At 42.6% G+C, this 24,738-nt stretch overlaps 1 protein-coding gene across 1 annotated transcript in view; it reads right to left on the reverse strand.

Moving 5' to 3' along the window:
* Positions 1 to 10,529: 10,529 nt before the first annotated feature.
* LOC141140962 (serine/threonine-protein phosphatase PGAM5, mitochondrial-like) overlaps positions 10,530 to 24,738 on the reverse strand; it is a 29,044-nt gene continuing 14,835 nt past the window's right edge. Inside the window, exons 3-6 of the mRNA XM_073628533.1 lie at positions 21,225 to 21,350; positions 19,018 to 19,106; positions 11,555 to 11,685; positions 10,530 to 11,013 (exon numbers count right to left, since the gene is read on the reverse strand). Coding sequence (XP_073484634.1) covers positions 10,866 to 11,013; positions 11,555 to 11,685; positions 19,018 to 19,106; positions 21,225 to 21,350 — 494 coding nt within the window. The 3' untranslated portion in view covers positions 10,530 to 10,865. The remainder of the gene's footprint in view (positions 11,014 to 11,554; positions 11,686 to 19,017; positions 19,107 to 21,224; positions 21,351 to 24,738) is intronic.

A 24,738-nucleotide genomic window follows, 5' to 3' on the forward strand; every position in this document is an offset into this window, starting at 1 on the left:
ATCAATACCAAAGTTATTAACAGTACCTTTCTAACTGAATTATTTAGCCTAGGGCAAGACTAACCATATACAACCACCCTGGAATAAATAATTTCAACAAAAACTATATTCTGCACTCCAATTAATGAAACATCATTTTGATGTCTTTTGACATAGCACTTCTCTCCTGTAAGCGGAAGATCCGTGTACCCCCATTAGCCCTCCTCATTCTCCCAACCATATTATGTGGGAGTGTGACGAAGGCACTTATTCCCCTGAGAGAGATATTTATTCTCTTTCACGGGTAAATTGTGATTACTTGCAAAAAGTAATTTATACAATGTATCATCTAATCTCATATGTTTTTTGTTTACTCTTTACTCCAGAATTCACTGGTTTCTTTTCTATCTATTCATCTCTTCAGTCCACACAGGTTGATCTGCGCAGTCAGCTCTGTATAACAAAAAGTAAGTCAAAACTATTTGATCTGTTGCCATGGCACCACTGAATATACTTTCCCTGAATGTTCAGGGAATAAATGTCCCTCAAAAAAGGACCAAAGCCTTCCGTACTTTCCATAACAAGAAGGCTCACATAGTATGCCTCCAAGAAACACACTTCACCAAAGATTCTACTCCAAAATATATTTCTCCTTTTTATCAACAAATTTACATGGCTTCTGCCTGTACCAAGCAAAGGGGAACTCTAATTGCATTTCACCGATCCACACCATTCACCTTATCATCAGAAATTAAAGACCCAGAAGGTAGATACCTGATACTCATGGGTTATATAATGGATACAGCAATCACGGTGATTTCCTACTACGCTCCTAACAAACAACCTACACCATTCCTCTCACATATATTACAAGTGATTAATACACAAAAAATAGGAACAGTGATAATGTGTGGGGATTCGAACCAGGTCTTCCTCCCATTTCTAGATAAATCACCTTTTACACCATCCAAAATAACCTCTAGATTACCTTTTTCTCAACTTATTTCCAAATACAATCTGGTAGATTCGTGGAGAGAAAATAACCCAATGAAAAAGAAATTCACTTATTTCTCGCACCCTCATCAAACCTTCACCAGAATAGATCATATTTTTCTAACAATAGGAATGATACCAGAAATTATTGCATCAGATATAATTCCGATTCCGTGGTCTGACCATAATGCAGTATACACTACTATAGCCTCAGCCATACCAAAAGCGCATGACCCAACGTGGTACTTACCGGACATAATGCTCAAACACCCACTACATCAGATGGCCATTGAACAAGCTTTAAAGGAATACATATCAATTAATAATACAACAGACATCTCCCCAATAACACTGTGGGAAGCTCATAAGCCTGTCTTGCGTGGTACAATACAAAGACAAATGGCACTATTTAAACGGGAAAGCAAAAATCTAGCAAAAAAACTAGAACTCAATTTTAATGCAGCCTACATATCATTTCAAGATAATCCATCTCAGAGTAGAAAATCTCATCTGGAAAAATCTAGATTGGAATACGATCTATTTCTCACTGAGTCAGTTGATAAATCCCTCAAACGCTCCAAACACAATTTCTACATGAATACAAACAAACCAGGTACATATTTGGCTCGGGCATTAAATTCAACTAACAAATCTTTCAAACCAATACGTTTGAAATTATCAAAAAATGTTTACACTTGTAATCCAGTTAAAATAGTCCATAAATTTCACTCACATCTCGCAACTTTATACAAGACAAACAATGAATTTAATCCTACAGAGGCTGAATCCTTCTTCTCAAAAATAACCTTACCTGAGTTATCTCAGAATCAAAAAAGCAGTTTGGATGACCCTCTAACTATAGATGAAGTTGCTAACGCCATAAAAGACCTAAAACTTAACAAAAGACCAGGCCCAGACGGCTACTCGGCTTTATACTATAAAACATTCTCAGAAATACTCTCTCCCATTCTCACTGAAACTTTTAACAAACTTCTAGATGGACATTCTTTTCGGCAAGAAACACTAATGGCAATTGTTTGTATGATCCCAAAACCCCTTTCTGATGATACTTCCTGTGTGAATTATCGGCCTCTGTTAAACCTCGATATTAAATTATTAGCAAAAATAATAGCAAAACGCCTCGATAGCATTATAGGAAAATTAATACATAGAGATCAAGTAGGCTTCATGCCAAATAGACAGGCAGGCGATAATATACGCAGGGCAGTGTTATTGGCACATATTGCTAAAAAACGGAAAATCCCTTTATGTTTTCTATCTCTCTCGATATTAAGAGGGCATTTGACACAGTATCCTGGCAATATATGCAATATTCATTACAAAAATGGGGTTTTGGACCCCACTTTTTAACATGGATCAAAGCATTATATAATAAACCCAAAGCCTATATAAAATATGCTGGATACAAATCTGAAGCCTTTAATATCAAAAGAGGTACCCAACAGGGTTGCTCATTATCTCCCTTATTATTTGCCCTTATACTCGAACCCATGGCCCAATACATCTGAACAAACCAAACTATAACTGGCATTGAAGTAGGAGGTATTACACACAAATTATGTATATTTGCAGACGATATATTACTTTTTCTATCATCACCACAGGTCTCTGGTCCTAACTTAATACCAGCTCTTGATGGATTTGCAGCCCTATCCGGCCTTATGATTAATCCTAAGAAATGCCTAGTGCTTAATATTTCACTCACAAACATGGAATTGATCCCGGCTAGGGCTGCACTCCCATTCACATGGGCAGAAAAATCAATCCCATATCTTGGAATTCATTTAACAGCATCTCATTCTGACTTATTCTCAACCAATTATCCTCCTGTATTAAGACAGATCACAAATCTAATAAAACAATGGTTGCAACTTCCTTTATCCTGGATAGGGAAGATTAATGCAATCAAAATGACTATTCTACCCAAATTGCTTTATCTATTCAGAGTCCTCCCTATTCCAATTCCTTCCTATTTTTTGAGAATAGTACAAAAAAGAGCAACTTCGTTTATATGGGGCTCTTCTAAACCACGTATACCTATACACACACTACATCTTCCCAAAAATAAAGGAGGCCTGGGATACCCTAATTTTACTAACTACTACAGAGCAGCACATTTGGCCAGTCTGTCCAAATACCATGCAAAACAGGAAATCCCATTATGGGTATTTATAGAGGCTTCAGAAAATGACCCTCTATTAATATCAAATTTATTATGGCTTGATCCTAAAGACCGCTTTAAAATTCATAATCCCATAACTAAACACTTCTTATCTCTCTGGGATAAACTAAAAACCAAATATCAGTTACAATCTCCACACAATCCTCTCCTTTCTTTTATCAGAAATCCGGCCTTTTATCCGGCATGGATCTACCCAAATTCTTTTAAAGCTTGGACAACATCAGGCATTCAGACACTAAATGACTTCATAGCATCTAAATCATTCCTTTCATTCCCATTGCTTAGAGAAAAATATGATCTACCAAACTCTGAGATATTTAGATATCTCCAAATCAAAAATTTCTATACACCATTCCTAAAGGGGGATACACCATTATCCCAATTATCCATTTTTGAATCAATCTGTACAAAAGATCCATTTGCTAAAGGTACAATTTCATCACTTTATAATCAATTATATGGAGTAGCAAATCTTAATAGACCCTCTTACGTTCAGAGGTGGGAGGAGGACCTGGGACGAACTTTAGAAGACACGGACTGGTCTAACATATGGCTCACATCTAAGTCATCTTCACCCAACATCTTAGCACTGGAGACAAATTATAAAGTCCTAACTCGCTGGTACCTTGTACCCGCTAGAGTGGCAAAATATTCACCTAATACCTCAGCTCTTTGTTTTCGAGGATGCCCAGAAATAGGCACATATTTACACATATGGTGGACGTGCCCAGTAATCCAAACCTTCTGGAAGGAAGTCTTCGTGATTGCATCTAAAATATTTAAAAAAATAATACAACCAGATCCATATTTAACTTTACTTAATCTAAAACCGGAATGGTTAACACTCTCTCAATTCAAACTTATGATCCAACTAATAACGGCTGCAAAACAAACAGTGGCCAAGGCATGGAAATCTCCTACATTGGTACTAGCAGAAACAATTCACAGAATGAATAATACAATGTCCCATGCTAAGATGGTAGCCATCGATCAAAATCAAATTCCAAAATTTGAAAAACTTTGGCATCCTTGGATAAAACAACAGTTCCTGTCAAACTTCAATGACTCTGTCCTGTTGCCATGGTAACAGATTAAATGACTTACAGAGACACCCATTCTAAGGCTTCAAAGAGAACTAAAAAGAATAATAAACTGACGAGCGGGACAACCTTGTGGACCATACCTCTACCTTTCAACCCTTTTTCTTCTTCTTTCTCTTTCCTTTTCTCCACCTTACGATTAAAGCTCATTATCAGAATTTATTTGACCTATATACACTCTACTTGTAAACAATATGTATAGTAGGTATAAATCATTTAAATACCTACAAAAGTAACTAAGGAAATTATATATATCTTTAATTTAGGTTTACGTGAACCCAATGTTTAATATTTGAAATTTCATGATATTTACCTATATAAACCCTACTGTAAAACAATGAGCTTACTTTATAGAACCTTGTAAACTTACTTTATGTATCTTTATAACATTGTATACTCAATAAACTTCTTTTGACAAGGTAAATTCTCCCTAGTACATCAATCATGTTCTTCAGTCTTTGTTCAATCCCCTTGGTTTTTTCTTTGATAATGTCCAAAATCTGACTATAAAACATGATTTCCTGAATCATCCGTTGGGCACTGTCACTGGTGAAATGACTGGATTTTGGTACCACAACCTGAACATCACCTAAAATAAAAATACACACCATGTATTATAAATATGCAGGCATACATCTATTACCTGAATCTGTGGTGTCCGACACTGACCTGTTGTGGTGACAGTCTCTACCACCTCTCCTTCCTCCACATCCTCAGTTTGTGACCTTTATTTCCCTTCTTCAGGAATGTGTGTGTGTGTGTGTGGGTTCCTGGTGTCCTCATATTTTCCAAGTCTTTGCTCCCCTATGACAATGAAACAAAAGGTATACTTAGCACACAGATATTTGAGTCCAGAAATAGGAATATGAAACATTGCTTGGAAGTGGGGTAAAATTGCTTGGCAGAGTTCAAAGCTGAAGACATGATTTTTTTTCCCTTTTGAAAGCTGGAATACTTACCTTTTTTGGACAATTTTCACACATGTAGACACCCCAAGTATCCACTGGAGTACCTGTGTGGGACACCCTAAAAAGTTTGTTCTCGTGTCCCACACTAGTGCTCCAGAGTCCAGATGTGTAAACAGCTGCTGAGTGTCCTCTCCTTACATTACACTGAATCAAGTTTGCAATTCCTTCTAGTTTGAAACACATCTAGACAACAATGTAATACAAACTTTTTAGGGTGTCCCACACAGGTACTCCAGTGAATACTTGGGGTGTCTACATGTGTGAAAATTGTCCAAAAAAGGTAAGTATTCCAGCTTTGGTAAGGGAAAAAATCATGTCTTCAGCTCTGAACCCTGCCAAAACAGACAATTGTACCCCACTTCAAAGCAATGTATCTTTGAATACAAATTATCATGACCAAATGTAGTTAACCCTGTATCTGGCAAAAACAGCGTATTTATTTGCAAACGATGTTTACTATGACCGATTACGGTGCCCACGAACATGAAAGTAGCCATTTTAAACTGTCCAACAGTAAAGAAAAGCACATGGCGCAGCATGCAATTAATAATAAGAATAGGAACACACGACAACTACTTACTTTTTAGGAGCACTTTCTTGATCCTTCTGAACTGATCCTGCTACCTTAATTTGAGATCCAACCAGTGTTTCCTCAATTGCTCCTTGGATCGTCGTACCCCAAAATTCCGGCGCATACTCTTCACAACTTTAGTCATGATCTTGGCCTCTCACATTTGGGTTTAGATACGGTCTATACTTCCCATCATAGTCGGCCCTCTTCAATATGTCGACCATCTCCACCATCTCTTCAAAGGACATATTTTAGGCCTTAAATCTCCTCCTCCTGGATCGGGACGTTTCTTGTTCCGGGCTTTCATCCGCCATGTCGTCTCCCACTGTGACGAAAGAGACGGGGTGGGGAATATTCTAGAAAGAACAGGGGCGGGCGGAGTTTCAGGCATGCGCAGTATATATAAAGCATAACATGCGTGCATTGTACATACGATCTGTGAGCGGAGGAAGGTGTAGCGGAAGCGCCGAACGTTATAATGAAGGTACAATTTTAAGTTGGTGCATCAGTGGCCCTATACTGCTTATAGATTGAGGCCTATATTGGGTCAAGATTAGGAGAGTTTAGCCTGACATTAGGGTTTTTCTTGTGTTGTGTCGTGCAGAGAAAATGGATCTATTCAATGACAAGGACTTTATGCCCATATTCATTGATATGTACAGGGAGCTGCTCTGTTTGTGGCAGGTAAACCACCCCTATTATAAACAATCAAACAAAGAGGAAGGCAGCGCTGGGCAGACATCCCCTATTTGAAGGCCCTAATTGGTGGCATGAGGAGCACTTATAATAGGGAGCTCAAAAAGGTCCAGGATTTCCTAAGATCAGGAGCTGCAGCAGATAACATTTATGTCCCCAGGCTGTGGTACTATGAGACTGCATTTTCTGGCAGGCCAGACTGAACCCAGCACTCTCCAATCTTCCTTCCCCCCTAGCTGAGGCTTCTGATGTCCAACCTGGACCTTCCAGGTAGCAACATGTGGAGGAGCCCAGCTTGAGCCAGGTATAGCATTCTTCAAAATATTTCTGGTTGTCAAATATATGCTAATTTTGATCACTAATTTCACAAAGTGGTTTACATATCAATAGACAGTAGTGACCACAAATGATTGGGACAAGAATGAAAAATGCTGGGGTCAGAATGATAGTCTTTTCTATTTATGAACATTAAATTTGCAACAGTCATGAGTTGAAAATTGTGTGTGATTGATGAACCCAAAACTAAGTCCCTTTTTCATACACAGGAAAGCCTCAGCCAGGCCGTGAAAAGTGGCAGCCAGGAGGTGGCCTGGCCCAGTAGCCTGCCAGAATCGCAGGTCCCTCCCCTCCGCCTTCCACCAAAAAGTGGCAGGAAGAGGAGTAACCTGAAGGAGGCAGCAATTGGGCTATTTATGAAGGCTACTGCAGCCCTCAGACCCCCCACAGTGTTAAAGAGGACCTTGCATACATAATGCTGGAAATGGAGGAGGGCCAACACCTCTTATGTGAGGAAGTGATGTTACAAGCCCTAAATAAGGGGTTGAGGGACCAACTCAAAAGTCAAAGCCACATTTGTGAGTTGAACCATGGTCCTCCTCCACCACAGCCTGGAAGGAAGCATCTAAGGAAGACCAGAGAGTGATGGCCTAGGTTCAGTCTGGTCTGGCAAAAGATGCAGGCTGTAGTATGACCACAGCCTGGGGAAAGATATGTCATCTGCTGCTGTTCCTGATCCCTTGTAGTCATGGACCGGATTGTGCTCACTATTATAAGGACTCCTCAGGCCACCAATTTTGGCTGTAAGATTATTGATGTCTGCTCTGGGATACAAACGCTTTGCAAATTTCACCAGTTTCTCCAGTGATGCCTTCCTCTTTAATTTGTTATGACCCAGAATAAATGGGATTTTTTTTTCCCCCAGAAATACTTACCTATGTGTTGTACTTCAAAAAGGACAGTTTTTATTTGGAGTGGGCAGGTACATTTAAAAAATACAATGTCAAATTAACAAGGGCCACCAACCAACCTCATTGAGATTTACAAAGACAAGATAATAATGGTGTTGTGGAAATGTTACAAAAAAAAAAAAAAAAATCTTAATTCCCAAAAAATAACTATAAAAAATTATAAACATTAGGGAGATCTGGCTTTAAAAACCAAAAAGATTCAGGAAATCACAAGAAATAAGTTTGTGAGAAGTCTGAATATGAGCAGCAAAACAACTTCATTCTTCTAGCATTATAAAGAAGAAAAATGCACTGCGTTGAAAGATTTAAAAATTTGCAGTGTGACAAATGTGCCATCTCCATTACGAATGATTGTTTTACCAGACTGAGCGGCTCCATCTCGTACTTGATTCTGAGCATGCGTGTTTTTTTTTTGCACATCGGATTTGCATACACACAAACGGAATTTCCGATAGAAACTTTTTCCGTCTGGAAAATTGAGAACATGTTCTCAATCTTTTGCTGGCGGAAATTCGGCCAGCAAAAGTCCAATGGAGCATACACATGGTCGCATTTTCCGCCCAAAAGCTCTCATCGATCTTTTGCTGGCCAAATTTCTGATTGTGTGTACGCAGCATAAGACTGATGGCATGGTGGAAGCAGCTGCATTTAAAGGGCATTGTCACGGCAGCCTGTGAAGGGTGGAGCTACTCTCTCTCCAAAAGGTGCTGTCCTGAAAGGCATGGGGGAAAAAAAAAAAAAAAGTTAAATTCAAAATAAATTCCACATTATCCAAGTGGTATATGGCTATGGGCAGCACAGTGGTGTAGTGGGTAGCACTCTCACCTAGCAGCAATAGGGTCGCTGGTTCAAATCCCAACCATGACACCATCTGCCTGGAGTTTGCATGTTCTCCCTGTGCCTGTGTGGGTTTCCTCTGGGTACTCCGGTTTCCTCCCAGTCCACAAACATGCTGGTAGGTTAATTAGATCCTGTCCCTAAATTGGCCCTAGTATGTGTTTGTAAGCATGTCAGAACCCTACGGGGTAAAGGACCATGCTATATCTAGATGCAACGCAACGAATAACTAAAGTGTCTATAGTGTAAAATGATACTACAGTGCATAAAAAAATTTACATTGTCCCTGGTTTTTTTGAGGCTGGCAACCCTGATGGGGGCCCCTTAGTGGCATGGGGCCCTTGGGCAGTGCCCGAATGGTCAGTCCACCCCTGCCTACCAGGCATGAACATCCCCTTCCTGCCCAGGCCATTTTTCAGCACTGTTGCACTTTGAATGACAATTGCAGTCATACTAAACTGTACCCAAACAAATTTTTTTTATAATTTTCTTCACAGATCGAGCTTTTTGCTGGTATGTAATCACTGCTGGGTTTATTAAAAAAACTTGGGGGGGGGGGGGGGGGGGAATTTCCTATTTTCTGTCAGTAAATTTTGTAACCAAGTAATTTTCGCCTTCACTGATGTGCGCTGATGAGGCGGCACTGATAGGTTGAACTGGTGGGCACTGATGAAGTGGCACTAATCTGCCACACTTATGGGCACTAATGGGCGACAATGATGGGCAATGGGCAGCACTAATTGCCAGCGCTGACTGGCATGGCTAATGGGCACTTGTGGGCAGTGATTGCTGCCACTGGTGGGCTCTGATCACTGGCATTGGTGGGCATGGTATTTTTACACTTTATATATTGTAATCAGGGCAATGTGATCAGTGCCCTGATTACTTCCCTAGCTGTCCCCCTGTGAGGAGATGCTGCTGATCGGCTCTCGCCTCACACTGTCAGTGTGAGGCAAGGAGAGCCGATAACTGGCATCTCCGTGTTTACATGTGACCGGCTGTGATTGGACACAGATTGGTGTTGCACCGTGTCCTAGCATCACGGTGCAGCCACGATTGCCACGCTGCAGTTCTGTGCCACAGTCATATGACGGCAGCCCAGAACAAGAGCTGCAGTGCCCCGCCGTCATTTGACAGTGGGCGGGCGGCAACTGGTTAAGGGATAAATGCACCCACCCATAAGGGAATCATGTCCCATTTGGGAGTATACTATGAGGGGGTGCCACCTTTTATATCACATGATACCCAATCATGTGTCAACATGGAAATTAAAATGTTGAATATCACACTGACTAATAGTGTTGTGTGGTATTTTCTGTGCAGTATCTCGGGGCAAATTGAACAGAAGGCAAGTGGTTAACCTGAGAATATAGATAAAATGTATATTAGAAGTATTTTATGGGTTTTAATAGGTTAGACTTCCTATTAACCAGTCTGTGTGGCAGCATGGTAGTGGGCTTCAATGCCGAGCTGCCACATGCTTACCGGTGTTCTATTGTTTGTGGCGCGAGTGTGCACCAGCACAGCAACTAGGGCACTACAGTTCGTCTGTTTACAGTCAAACCTGGTGGGTAGGATTCCTTTTCTGACAGTATCGCATTATTGGGTAACCTATGCAAGGTCTGGCATTAATTTTAAACAGTTAGTTCTTATTTGTAAAAGGGACAGTCTCCAAGAAACCATTAGCATCTAGAGTCCTGGGACATGCTTCCATATAAACCTACTGGGGACCCTGTCACTAGGAAGACTTTTAACCTGATAGTTAGAACTGCTTAATTTTGAAAATTCATTAAAATGCCAGAGATAGTGAGCTTAAGCTAAGGAGCCAGTGCCACAGAAGCATACATTGCTTTCAATTAAGAAGATCAGCCTTTAAATGTCAGTATGGTTGTACAAACAAACTTCATGATGAATTCTTGAACAAAGCTAGTTTTGAACTGCATTTATTTAAATTTGCCATGTACAAATCTCACCAAGCATAGAACACAAGATCAATACACAAGTATACATGAGACAAGTACAAAATTCCTGAAGTGTACAGAAAATATTTAGTCAATAGTGCAGCTTTACCATGTGTTAGGAATTGTGTTCCCTATAATTAGCAGTAACCAGACATGCTTTATTGCAGTTATACATAGTGCCAGCTAAAGCCAAAAAAAGTTTAATCCACCACTATATATGTCAAGACAGTATCTTGCATCAAGTATCTTGTTTGGAGGCAGTAGTAGTGATCCTGAACTGACTTTGCATAAATTGTCAGCATCATCCAGTTTAGTAGCTGAGCTTTGGAACAGGCATATGCCCAGCATCACCGAGCATTGTTAGAGTTACATGACCATTGGGGTGAATCACAAGTTCAGTAATGCTCCCATGATTTAGTTCCATGCGTAGCCAAGCTTCAGGAGGCAGCTGAAGAGCCCTAGGGAGGAAGACACCAGTTTAGATGTTTTTTTAAAGACAGACCAAATTGGAATCTCAACACATCTTGTATTTGTTCAAATGAAAGGGCTGCTGTGCCCAAGCAAGTGTGGCCTACGCACATATAGGTGTGAAGAGAGTTTAGAGTGTAGGTACAGTGGCATACCCCGCCCTGGAACCAGCACCTCCAGTGTGAGAAACAAAGGCAAACTTCGGCTGCACAGAAGTTACCTGCCAGTATTGTTACCCAAATTATTACACAATGCTGTCCCCCAGCAGTTCGTGGCTTACAGGCTGTATAAGCAATAGCTTAGTCATGCCACACAAAAAAAGGTTACAACCTTATTGCACAATCCTCTTTAAATCTAACTAGGTAGTGCAAGGGCATTGACTGCATACAAACAATGCATGTCTTAGGATATTCTATTACATTATTTTGGTAAATCTAAGGATGTATAACACCAGATTTAGTCTGGTGTGAACAGCACTCCAAGTTTACCATCTATTTTACAATCTTGCATAAACTCAGCAGATTTTCTTACCTGCATACAATATAGCGGATAACATTGTCATGGCAAACTATGATCTCATAGCTTTCATCTTTCTGTTCATAGTCAGCACGGTGAATGAAGCATCTAAAAGCAGATTCTATGCGTGGTCCAGCAGCAAAATACTAGAGACGAGAGATTTCCAGAACAGAAAGCATTTAACAAAATTAGGAAACAAGTCAAAACATAGCACAAGATTAGTAAAAACAGCATCACTTCTCTAGCTTGAAACCAGATTTCAATTAGGTCACAAATTACAAGGTCATCTTCAGGTCTCAGGGTCCACCATAGACCTTTTCCAACTGAAGCAGATTGCAAACAATGTATGCTGAACAAATGTGACAAAGCTAGTCACATTTTTGACCAATGGGCCATGTTGAACAGTAAAATTTTAAAACTATAGATGGAAAAAATTGACAGTTACTTAACTGTTTTTCTAGGATATCTTCCAGGACGGCACACCTGAGAGATGAGAGGCTCCTCCCTACAGGAAACACAATCAATAGCTGTTTTAAGTCCCCACCCTTCCCCTTGATCCTCAGTTTGTAGAGAAGTAACTCCTGAACCTGGTTCACAAGGGAAATCACTCCTTATAGGTACTCACCTTCTAGTGTTCTACCATTTTCCCTCCTCCAACAGGCGGGAAGTAGGCCTGCCGTCCTGGAAGATATCCTAGAAAAACAGTTACCGGTAAGTAACTGTCAATTTTCTTAGTCATCTTCCAGGACGGCACACCTGAGAGGATAATCAAGTACCTCAGGCCTACCTTAGGGTGGGACCACTGCAAGACCCTCTTGGTGGACCTTGGTTCTGCAGTGAGTTTTACCTCCACTCCATATGCTTGATGAAGGTATTATAGCTAGATCATGCAGCTGGTCTGCAGGTCTACTCCAATGTCCCTGCCTTCTCCACTTTGGATGCAGGACCTAGGTGGAGTGGGCTCTTAAAGATGGAATCAGAAAACATGTTAAACTTGTAGGTTAGCAATGTTGCCTGTCACACATCTAACAACCATGGCCTATTGTGCCTGTAGGTGCTACTTAGAACCCCTAAAGATTAATCAGAGACCTGTTTTGTAAGACAAGGACACTCATTGATCACTAAGAGGGCCTGTCTTAACACTACCCTGTTCAGGGAATAAAAACCTGCAAAAAAAGGTGGGCCCCTAACAGACAACCTTTTTTGTTCATTTTTAGCTTTACATCAGCAAAGACTAAAGGGAAGCCTACTTAAGGGTAATAGATTAACCAAGGCTTGATCCCTGGGCTTAAGGCATGCCCACTCTGTGGCTTTACTTACGCCTGAGTGCCTACTTCAGGAGAATAAAGTTCATAGAAGTATAACACTTATACTGCTACATCTAGTTCTGCTAGAAGGGTGAGATGAAGGCCATGCACCGAGCCGTAACCTATTTGGTCGGGTATACATCTTTATACTTCATCTTCAGTTCATAATACTCCTCTGAACAGAACTTCAAGTTCTTACTAAGCAGGGTGATTCTTTATCGCCTTCCTCCAGTGTCCTATAACCCTACTGGGCTTCAACCCTTACAAATGGTTCCAGCATTCCTGAATGTAAGGGGCTGAGGCTCTGACATGTGACGTCTGCAGCCAGAACTCCAGGCCCCTCCACGGAAAAGAGGGCTGAAATACAAAAGGTGATACATGCATTATTAATAATCACAAATTAAAAAAAAGATCATAGATTGTGGACCCAGCACAATAGATTTAGACAGAAAGGACACAAGTATAGACAAAAATGTGTATCTGAGTGTGGCTAGCTAAACCAACATATCAAATATGGGAGAGACCCAAATCTGAACTTCAATGTAGACAAACAGTCCTCACAGTCTGGTTTTCTGATGTGTAGCCAATATGAAAAGACATTAAGACACGCAAACCCTCAGCCTTGGTTCACACTGGGACGACTTGTCAGGCAACCTAGTCACCTGACAAGTAGCGTCCTGTGCAATGGAACCATTCTAATCGGCGCGATGCAAGTCGCTCCAACTTAGAAAAAAGGTTCCTGTATGACTTTGGGGGCGACTTGCATTGACTTCTATACAGAAGTTGTTTCGCAAGTCGCCGCTGAGTCGTGTCCTGGGTCGCCTGAGGCAGTCGCACTGTAGGTCGTGCTGCCTCAGTGTGAACCGACCCTAAATGCTGCATGTTTCTGAAGGGCAGAGAGGCAGAGAGGCATATAAAGGACGGGAGTCCTGTTTACGGTGGAGTTTTACTGATGTACAGCAAAACAGGGCCATAAATATAAGGCAGAAAGACCCAAACTTCTATGTTGCGTATTTCTGAGGAACCACCAAATACAGTTATAAGATCAATATGGCACACAAGACAATATCTTTTCTGTTATGCAGTTCTGTAGTGCAGTCACATAGAACCAACACAGAAAGGACCCAAGCAACCTGCAGCATTGTGTTTTTCTGAAGTGCAGTAAGGTAAGGGAATCTGAAACAGAAAGCACCAACAAGCTTCAATGTTGAGTATTTCTGCTGTGCAGCCACATAAAAACAGACAGCCTTTCTAGCTGCGATCTTTCTGGTGTATTGCAAAGTAAAGCAATAACTCCATGATGTCTATTCTTGTTGTGTAGCAAAACCTCAACCAGAAGGGACAGATAAAACTTAGGGCTCCCACACCTGTGCGACCCAACCTTCAACCGCAAAAAACGCAAAAGAAAAGTCACACTATGGCTTCCAATGGGAACCATGCGTGTCTGTGCAACTCCAGGTTGCAGCGCCACCAAGCAGACCCTGCTTTCTGGATCCACAGACCTCAAAATTACACAGATCGCAGGTAACTTGCAATTTTCAGGTTGAACAAGCGAGGGGTCCCCAATGCTGTATCTCCCTGGAGGCGTGCAGCCAACAACCCCCTGCTGTGTATCCTTAAGAAGCAGCAAGGTAGAACAATGAGAAACAGAAAAGACACCCCTCACTGCTGTTACTTTCTGATATGCAGCCGATAAAGGCAGTAAATATAGAACATACAGGACACAAACAATCTTCAATCTTTGTGTATGTCTGATGTGTAGTACTATACCAATACTGAGCAGAGACGCCACCACCCTCAATGTGTCTCCCTGCTGAGGCAGCAAAAACAAATCCGAAAAGGACAAGCAACCTCACTGCTGTGTCCCTTCTGATATGCAGCCAATAAGGCAGTAAATGTAAGACATAAAAGGCCAGACAACCTTCAATCTTGTATATATCTGATGTGCAACAATATAACAATCTGAATAGAGATAGCACATCCATATTGAAGGGATTTGGCATGCGACGCAACATGTCAAATCGCATGCCTAAAATCGGCAGCCTTTGCCGTTAATAGCACGGTCAGCCCGACACCACTTTGCGGGGCTGCACCGATTACCAAAGGCAGTACCAAACTACCCCTGGCACAGGTTCAATTTGTATTTCCCAACAATTCAGGACCATCAATCTTCACTACTGCCTTTCTAATAAGCAACCAATAAGGCAGTAATACAGGACACAAAAAACCCCAGACAGACCTCAATCTTGTGTATGTCTGATGTGCAGCAATATAACAAATATGAGCAGAGGTGTCACAAGACTCAATGATGTGCATTTCCGCCATGCGTCACAAGACCAGAAAGTACAGACCACCTTCCCTGTTGTATTTTTCTGATCTGTAGCCAAATAAGGCAGTACCTTTAGGATATAAACAGACAACAACCAAGCTTCAGTGCAGTGCATTTCTGATGTACAGCAATATACCCCTTATGAGCAGAAAGGTCACATATCTCAATGTGTATTTCTGCTGTGCCACAAAACATCCCAGCAAGGACAAACCTTCACTACTGAGGTCTACTGGTGTGCAACCAAGGAGGATTCATGGTGTATCCCTTTATGAAATAACCAAACAAGCAATTTGATCCCTAGGCATAGCCTGGGCTGTAGATACTAACACTTCACCCCCAGTGAAGGAACAAATCCTAAAATGGTTGGACACCTTACTATAGTAGCTGTTGTCCTACCTTACCTCCGTAGACTGAGCAAACGCTGGCTAGCTCACACACACAGGTGGGGCTGATCAGAAACTAAAGTCTCAGTGAGCCCAGCCCTAGAGACCAATTTAGGACAGCCTCTAGAAAAGGTGGTCACCAATTTAGCCTGGAGGAAAATAGCCACCTGCAGGCCTCAAACAAGCAATCATGTATCTATCTAGCTCTTGCATATGTTTGCACAGAAAATCCTTAAAGGATATAGGAAGCGATTTATGGTGAATCGCCTTTAGATCTGTCACTGAGCTGACTGTAGCCCAAACCAACAAAAAAGGTTTTTCTTACCTCCTGCACTATAATATAACCACAATGTAAAGGTGGAGTGGGAGGTTGGAGCTTATGACTTCAGATTCCTAGCAGCTAGGCTAATAGGACCATATAAGTGCACCTGCTGACCAGGAGAGCTTACTCCTGAATCCTTCAACCATTGCACAATCCATAAATTGTGGAGTGGTATACCTGGCCTGTAAGGAACTCTTTGTATCTACCAGGCCCCCCCTCCTTCGCTCTATTCATCCCTACTAATGTCCCACAACCGGACATGTAGGGAGAGGCTGGCAACCTACTGTTGTGATAACCACAGTGTCTCTGCTGTAAGAGGGAGCTGTGGCTGGTGGTTTTAGCAGTAGCTTCTGGGCTATTTTGTTATGCAGACCCCAGGTACTGCACCACTCAGTATATACAGGGGAAAGGGGAAGAAATACCTTACCTACCTCTTTCCCATCTGAGGTGGTTTAGGCACACTCGTTCCTCTGCACCACTTGTCCACCATACAGCATCTCTGCTGTAAGAGGGAGCTGTAGCTGGTGTTTTTAGCAGAAGCTTCTGGGCTATTTGAATCCAGACCCCAGGGGAGATTATCTCAAATGCCCAGAAACCATCTGGCTGGGAATGGGGATTTTGCAGCTAAATTCTCAAGGTAAAGGAAAGTACTCACTGTTGTCGTCTTCCCCTTTTTCCACAGCCACCGGGCTTGCTTTTCCATCCTTTGGTCCACACGCAAGGAGGATAGCTGCCAAAGTGCCCCCCCCAACTGCTGTCCACGTAGGGAGCTGCACGGTTGGGCTGTGTCCTGCCAGTCAGTATATACACCTGGGGGGGGGCAATGCCGTACATTCCTCATTCCATTCTGAGGTGGTTTAGGCAGACATCCACTGTCGTGAACTGGTGCCTCCTCGAAAGGAGGATGTGGGCGCCTGCTCCTGCTGACTCTCAGCCTTCCCTCCTGGGTAAGAAAGCGGGTCGTTCAGGTGGCGCCCTCCCCAGCAGCCCACGCGAGCTACCTGGGGCCCAGGAGTCGGGGGCCCTGGAAAGAACTGACAGCCAGCACCCCTGTCTGAATGGACGCCCGGACAGTTAAGGGGGGGGGGGGGACAGGAAAAAGGCCCCTGAAGTTCTGGGGACACCACTGTACCCAGGGGCCTTTAGCTCTCAGGGGGGGCTCTTCCAGTTTCTGCTGCCCCCCCTGAGGAAAGGATAGGGGAACCCCCCCAGGAAGGATAAATATATCCGGCCAGACCCAGAGGCCCATCAGGTACTAACCAGGCCCGACCCTGCTTAGCCTCCGAGATCATACGAGATCGAGCAGGCGGCGCCCTCTTTCACTTTCAGGGTGATGTGCCGTAGGCCTTCCCAGGCATTTGGTCCGGCTCCCGGGGGGGTGGGGGATGGGGGCGGGGGGGACGACCACCAGCCCCAGGCTTCGGGTCATTTGGAAAAAAAAAAAAAAAAAAAAAAAAAAAAAAAAAAAAAAAAGTTTTCGCTGTGTAGGGAGAAACACAATCAAAAACTGAGGATCAAGGGGAAGGGTGGGGACAAAACAGCTGTCGATTGATTGTGTTTCCTGTAGGGAGGAGCCTCTTATCTCTCAGGTGTGCCGTCCTGTAAGATGACTAAGAGAAAATACCCTTTCCACCAAGTTATCTTTTATGTTTGACAAACCTTGGACACAGCAAGCATTCAAGGACATTGACCATTGCTAGTGTATGAATGACAAATTAACCTTGTGTACACAGCTGGCTACTGTTCCTAAAGCTGATTTGTGAGAACGTCAGTATGAAAGAGGGGACCCTCTATATTACAATGATATGAAAGACAAGTTAAATTTGAACACATTGAGGAAGTTAGTTAACGGTTGTTGTACTATGTGGACAATTTAATATATATCAATATTCTGTTTAAACACAATTGCAACCTTTATAGTAAGATGTGCATTTCATCATTTGATAAGCTGAAAATATATGACACTGTTGAGGCTCAAAAAAAAAAAAAAGTTTCCATATGTATAATAAAATATGAAGAGACAGGATTAGGACACAATATATTCTAAATTAGTCTGGTCATAATGTGGTATTTGTAATCACAAAAAAAAAAAAAAAAAAAAAAAAAAGTGGTATGTGTTATAAGGCAACCATAGTCAAATCAGTTTAAAATTCTGCTACTCCCAAGCCCTCAATGACATTTTAGGTTTCTAGGTAGAATCAGTTAAATCTTATCTTAAAAGAGTCATCCTATAAGATTAGTTTCTAGAAAATTCCCCCCCCCCGATAAACTGAAAGACATTTTTTGGTCCCAGAGCTCCAAGGGAGCCAATTCTTGAACACAATTGCCCAATCTTACATATTTGACGCTTATTCTTTCTGCAAGGAGAAAGAGTCCACAAAACAGATTGTCTGCTAGGTAGTCATCAAGGGTTAGGTCATCTATGAGGTGAAGGGATTGAATTTGAGCCAATATATACACCCTGCTGTCTTATATTTGCAATGAAGCTGTCAAATTATCTGTATGCATATCCCAATCTGACCAAAGGTGACTTGTGTCAAATTTTTTTTTAGAGTCTATTCCTGATCTTATTCAAAATTCCTGCATGGCAATACAACTTGGGAATAATAAGTCTTAAAAAAAAAAAAAAAAAAAAAAAACAAACACCACTCTAACACTTTGATTAACCACAGTGGCTTTATACAAATGATCAATAAAGCTGAAAAAAGTACTGCAAATGACGCAAGAAGTCTCATTTCTTCCTATGATGCCTAGCTGGTTGTAGTGCCATTGAAGCCTTAATGCATTGCACTTACCTAGGAGTGGGAAGTCTCACATGTGAGTAATAGATAACTGCAGGTCAAATCAGACACACTGCATGAGATCAGTGGAAAAGTTTACTGCTCTGCTCCTGGGCAAGGTAGGATGTGTGCTGTAACACGTTTATTGCCTTCTAGATCTGCACTGAGCCATTAGCCTCTAGGTTTTCTCACATGCTGAAACTACACACAGTTAATCTTTAGAGCTGTTAGCTTTTTCTTCCATGAGTTTCCTTAAACAAAAATGTGGATTCATCCACTCAATGATAAAATTATTCCTACAAGTCTGACTAGTTGACCAGTCACCGAACTTCAGTGCAGAGGCTTTGTAAAGCTCACCTTAACATCTGACTTCGATTCATGGCTTGGTGGATCTGGTCTAATGGGGTGCCCTTCTATTAGCAAGTCAGAACCAGCACATTTCATACCTGTGATAAAAATAATAATTTTAGTGTCCATCTTAGTTAGCAAGTTCACATCCATATTTCTGTACAGACAGCCTACCAGCATATCCCAAATCTGGTGTATGCCCATCATCACTTGAAATATGTAGGTCAGCTGTTCCATATGTTACCTCTTGCCTTGTAGTGTTCAGCTGTTTACATGCTACAGTTTAACATTAGAACAGCAACACAGCTACTCACTTTAGTAACAGCCACTAACCCTGGCATAGGCTTGGTGGTTCAAACTGATTGCACAAGGCAAGCAAAACATGGCAGCCATCTTGACGCTACTGATAAGCCACTTGTACCCAAAGTTGATTCAGTCTTTGCTACACCTTCATGCATCAGGCCCAAATTTTTTCCTGAGCACCTTCAATATATTTAAGCCAACCTCAATAGAGCCCCTGGACATACATACTTTGTCTTACTGACAATTCCACCTGCCATTTGTTCTGAAGGCGAGTGATGCCTTGTGCACCATATTTATATTACACCACTGCCATTCTGTTCAATGATGGTCTTTGGTGTGAACAGGCATCCACAATACATGGACAAAAATCTGACAGTTCCCCACCAACAAGACTGAGTCTAGAGTTAGATCTCCATATTAAAAAAACAGCATGAAGAGATCCTCCCGACCAGGACAGGAAACATTGTAAAGCCATGAAAGGGGGGGGGGGGGGGGTCCTGATGTCCAATGGCTAATTCAGGACACAAGTGAAACAGCTTTACCACAGAAGAGCCTTGCACATGTGCTCTGGAATGGCAACAGCCTTTTCTATCCACAAGGAAGCCAAAGCTCTCCAATGTTAACCCTCCCCCCCTCAAACCAGGCTCACCCCCTATAGCCTTGAGAGACTCAGATGGCAAACTTGATCCAGCGAGCGCTATAGACGTTTAGAAGCTTTTACCAGCAGAGAATTTTTTCCTAAAGCAACTGCTTGCTTCAGTGTAGCAAACAAAGTCTGATATCTTACAAGTTTAAGTACTTATTAGGGAGGATTAACACAAATGTAGACAGTGTAGCATAACCTGTGGAAGCAGTGTTGCCAACTATCAGTAATTTTACTGGCAGCCAGTAAAAAACAAAAAAAAACCCCCACACAGGCAATTTACTCCTGCCATTAAAAAAATATGGCTGTGATGTTCGGCCCAGTTCAGAGCCGGCCAAGACCATCCAAGTGCCTGCTACAGTGTGTTTGGGCAGCTCTGGTGGAGGCGGTGCCTGAGCATGTCATGTGATGTCAAGGTGCAAGGGAGCCATGCAGAGCAGCCAGAGCCTCGTGTGGCTATGCAGGAAAGGAGCAGGACAGGTCAGGAGTGCTGTGGGACTGTCAGTGCTGTTTAGACTGAAGGGACCACCTGAGTTACTTACTATATTGAAAAGAAATTGTTTTTTGCCCCAATATCTACCTTAAATCACATTGCTAATTGTACTTTTTTGTAGCCCAAATACTGAAATTTGCACTTAAAACTGTAATTTAGTAATTTTTGGAAATGCCAGTAAAAAAACTTGGCTTTGACAGGAAATTTTGGGTGTCGTGTCAGTAAAATTCAATCTGGTAGGATGGCAACACTGTGTGGAAGCTTGGTGCCACTGGACAAAGCCAGCTGACTGACAAATGGGTATCTGGTGCTCCCCTGCCTGTTGCATTGTCTGACAAGACTAGATGCCTTGTTGCTGAAAAGACCTGAGCTTCTGGATCCAGTGTCCTCATGCCATTAATGGAAAGCCTGCCCCCCCCCCCCCCCGGTGTATGTGAAAAGATTCTCCAAGTACTACATTTTAGTTGGTGATCACTGGACTCAAGTCCCTGATCAAAAAAGAAAATAAAAACCCACACCATACACCCTCCTACATAAAGGATAAAGACAAGACATTAAAACCTTCAGTGTAGAGCTGGTGGTGCCTCAGATAGTTTTCTGGACAGGAAGCATCTTAGGGTACAGCACTGTTGCCAGCAAAATTACTTTGTTGGAGGAGCCTCTGTCTTATGCAGTCTTGAAGACAGCTGGGAAAACCCCATGGTGTGATTTTACTGAACATTGATGCAAAAACCTACAATGCTGATTTTTTAACCAACCCAGTAATTTCATACTTACCCTGCAGATGCTGTCCAATTATTTCAGATGTCTCTTTGGCCCTTTGCAGTGTAGAGTAAGTCATCACATTGTAGGTGTGACCGAAACTAGCCAGGCGCTGACCAGTTAAGTTAGCCTGCTCCCGACCTACAGCATAACAAAATGTTAAGTAGGGGGGAAAAAAAAAAAAAAAAAAAAAATTTATAATGAAATAACACAACCAACTTGATCAGGTTGCACCCATCAGGCAAGTACACTGCAAGTTAATGTAATAGTGTAGATACAGAGTCAAACTACCAAATCTTGGACATTTCTGATAAACTGGTTGTAAAGGCAGAAGTATCTTAATGCATTCTATCTATTAAAAAAGCCTTGTGCACAGCAACAACAACAACAACAACAAAAAAAAAAAACACAAACAAACACCCATGTCAATCCAGCGATGTTGCAATAGAGACTTGTTTGTCCAGCACCGCCCATCCTCATTGGCTGACACAGCCAAGTGCCATTGGCTTTCGCTTCTGGCAAAGTCAGTGAGGAGAGTGGGTGGGGCCACAGTGATAGACCAACTGCAACCATCTAATTAGGGTTGCCACCTGTACAGGAATGACCTGGACAGTCTGGGTTTTGACACTTGTGCCCAGGTTTTTGTCCTCCCGATACCTGGACAGTTAGTCCCAATCCATCAGGCAGAGTTTGTACAAACAGAGATGCTGAAGAGTCACCTGCCTGCCCCAGGTGCAGTGTTGAGGGGGGGGGGGGGCACAGTGTCTGCTTCAGTTCCTCCTGCATCTTAGTGACCTGATCAAAACGGTCAGCAGCTGTCCCCACCCACCACTAGCAAGGCTTTAGAATGCTTAGATCTGCTCAGGTTGAGTCCTGCATCTTCTGTCTGCTTTCGTCCCTGCCCACCATTTGCATTGCTTTGGAAATCTTAGCCCTGTCTAGTTTGAGACCTGGCATTTTTGGCATCTTCTGTCTCTGCCCACCTCCTATCAGACCTGTAGAACATAATCTATGGAAGTGCTACAGGTGGTGGGCGGGCCAGCGGGTGGGGATAGAAGCAGAAAATGTTGGGACTGCATCTGACAGAGCTAAGAATTCTAAAGCAATGTATGTGGTGGGCAGTCTGACAGACTGGGACAGAAGCAGACAGAAAATGCAGAAACTAAACCCAAGAACACAGAAGAATTACAGGTACAATGCAACAGTGTTCTGCTGTTTTCAGCTGAGCACTTTGGATAAGTTTGCCAGTTAGGAGAGTACTCAGTGGAAATGGTTTAAAGTGACGTTGTGCCATTAGGTGGCTGTTTAGAGGCACTGTGCTATATGCATTTCCTTTAAGCTGATCATTATGTCAGGGTCCCACCACTGCCCTTGCTGTGACTTGCATTTGTGTGGATACAGCAAACAGGTCCCTGCACCTTCATAAATACATTTGTGGGGAAATTGCATGGTGCTGCATCTTCAGCTGCATGGGGGTGCCAATAATGGCAGCCTTGCACATGTAAAAAACATCCGGGAACTTTGCCTACAGGTGGTTGTGGGAATAGGTGCCATTTACATGCTGTCCCATTCATACAGCCACCTGCAACAGAGTGAACCTAGCCTTGGGTCATTTACACTTGCAGAGCCTCTTTTTTCTGCTCCGCATCACTCCCCCCATTCAAGCTGAAGAGGCAGCAACTGGGAGGTGTACAGATGGCACTGCTGCAATATTTGGATTTGCAGTTGTGGCAGGAATTGTACCTCCACCACTTTGTGAATGGGGCCACACTGCAACTGCAAGCAATGCACAGTTGTAGTGCAGCTTGGGCGGGGGTTAAAACAGGTGGTAACATTGCCTACATAAAGCTACTGTGGGCAGAAGAGGATGCCTCTGAAAACACCTCAGTCTCAGCGCAGTGCCACTGGGGAGTGAGGGAAGACTGCCTTCTTGTCGTCATGTGACATGACTGGAGGGGGAAGACAGAAGCTGCCTTCATTCCCAGTTTGTCAGCTTTGCCCAGGGAGCTGGATGACCTTGGGGATGGAGCCAGTGCAGGAACTCAGTGGGGAGTATCCTTGAAGTAAGTAATTATTCCTGTTGGCTATGGCTTCCTCTGCCTTCTCCCACACTGGGTGTCTGCTGCCCACCCACCAGCCTGTGAATGCTTTGCAGCCATTGTGCAACTGTCCGCTTGTCACTTCAAATCTTTGTTCAGCACTGAATGACAGGTTTATTGCCTTACTCTTGTTTCTCTGGGGAATGTTTTAACCAGACACTTCCTGCTTCCTCTAGTTTTGCAAGGGGCTTTCATTTAATTCAGCATCCAGGCAAGCCAGCAGTACCTTGTGGGAAGGATACAGTTTATGGAAGTTTTCTAAAGTTTAAAATTTGCACCCCTTGCCAAGCAGAGCAAGGTATGCAGTAAAGGTGCATGGTCAGTATGTTTAGGCACAAATTGAGTCCATGCTGTTAGTTAAAAGATATGCTGTAGACAAGCCACATGTTTGAACATATAGTCATGCTTCCTTAGATGTGTATAGATAATGGAACACCACATTTCTAATTCTGTTGTAACTTTTTGGTGATCTCTGTAGACCAACGTATAGTATGTCGTTTTACAGTTTTCAGTGCAAATGGTGCTTATAGTGTTTAAGGAGTCAAAAGATTAACCTCTGGTTTTCAGCCTTAATGCACACCTTTGAGACAAAAGAATAAAAGTACTGCAAATGTCAGAAGCTCTCCTCGTTATTTACAAAGCCAATGAGGCCGCTACACTTTGGTTGCTAGGACTGCAGGTGTCTAATCACTGACTGCTGGTCAAATAGAAAAAAAATAAATAAATGCTGTGTGCCGCTAAAGTGTTCAGGTTTGGCTTGAAGAAAAGGTGGCAACCCTACATGTAATCTTAACTGTTCACAAAATGGCTCCTCCCAAACTATATACAACACAGACAGGGTTAGCCAGGAGCTGGATACTTACACTTCCTGCAATCAGAAGATGCTGTTCCCAAGGAGCTGTTTTCCCCTAGTGTTCCAGCTTAGATATTCTGTGACTGATTAGAGGAAGCAAGGCATCTTGGGACATGTAGTCCATCTGGAAGAGATTCACTCTTTGGCTGCATGATGTGAAACTACAACTACCAGCAGGCTGATTGAGAAGCGCAGATCGCTGGGAGGGATTATAAGCAGCAAGGCTGGGGTCTGGCATGCTCTTAAGATCGGCATGGATGTGTAGCAGGGAGTCTGCTACTGTGAGGAGCTGCAGCCTACTTTAACAAAATTACCCAGCACATATCTTGCAGGACATCTGGACAGTCTGTACTGTTTGGCAGCAGCCTGGAGATCATTCCTGTCCAATCCACCCTGCAGAGTAATCAGATCAGTGTGAGCCGTGGAGCGGCATGGAGGCCGCCCCTTGAGCCATACAGTTAAGGGGTCATCATCCTTGTCTTCTGTTCCAGTGTGGCGAGTGGATGATTGCCCAATTTAAGACACTGTCTAGACATCTTTATTTCCTACACTCATCTTTGATGCCAAAATTTGCTCC

The sequence above is a fragment of the Aquarana catesbeiana genome, linkage group LG01 (assembly GCF_042186555.1).
Source record: "Aquarana catesbeiana isolate 2022-GZ linkage group LG01, ASM4218655v1, whole genome shotgun sequence".
Classification (NCBI taxonomy): domain Eukaryota; kingdom Metazoa; phylum Chordata; class Amphibia; order Anura; family Ranidae; genus Aquarana; species Aquarana catesbeiana.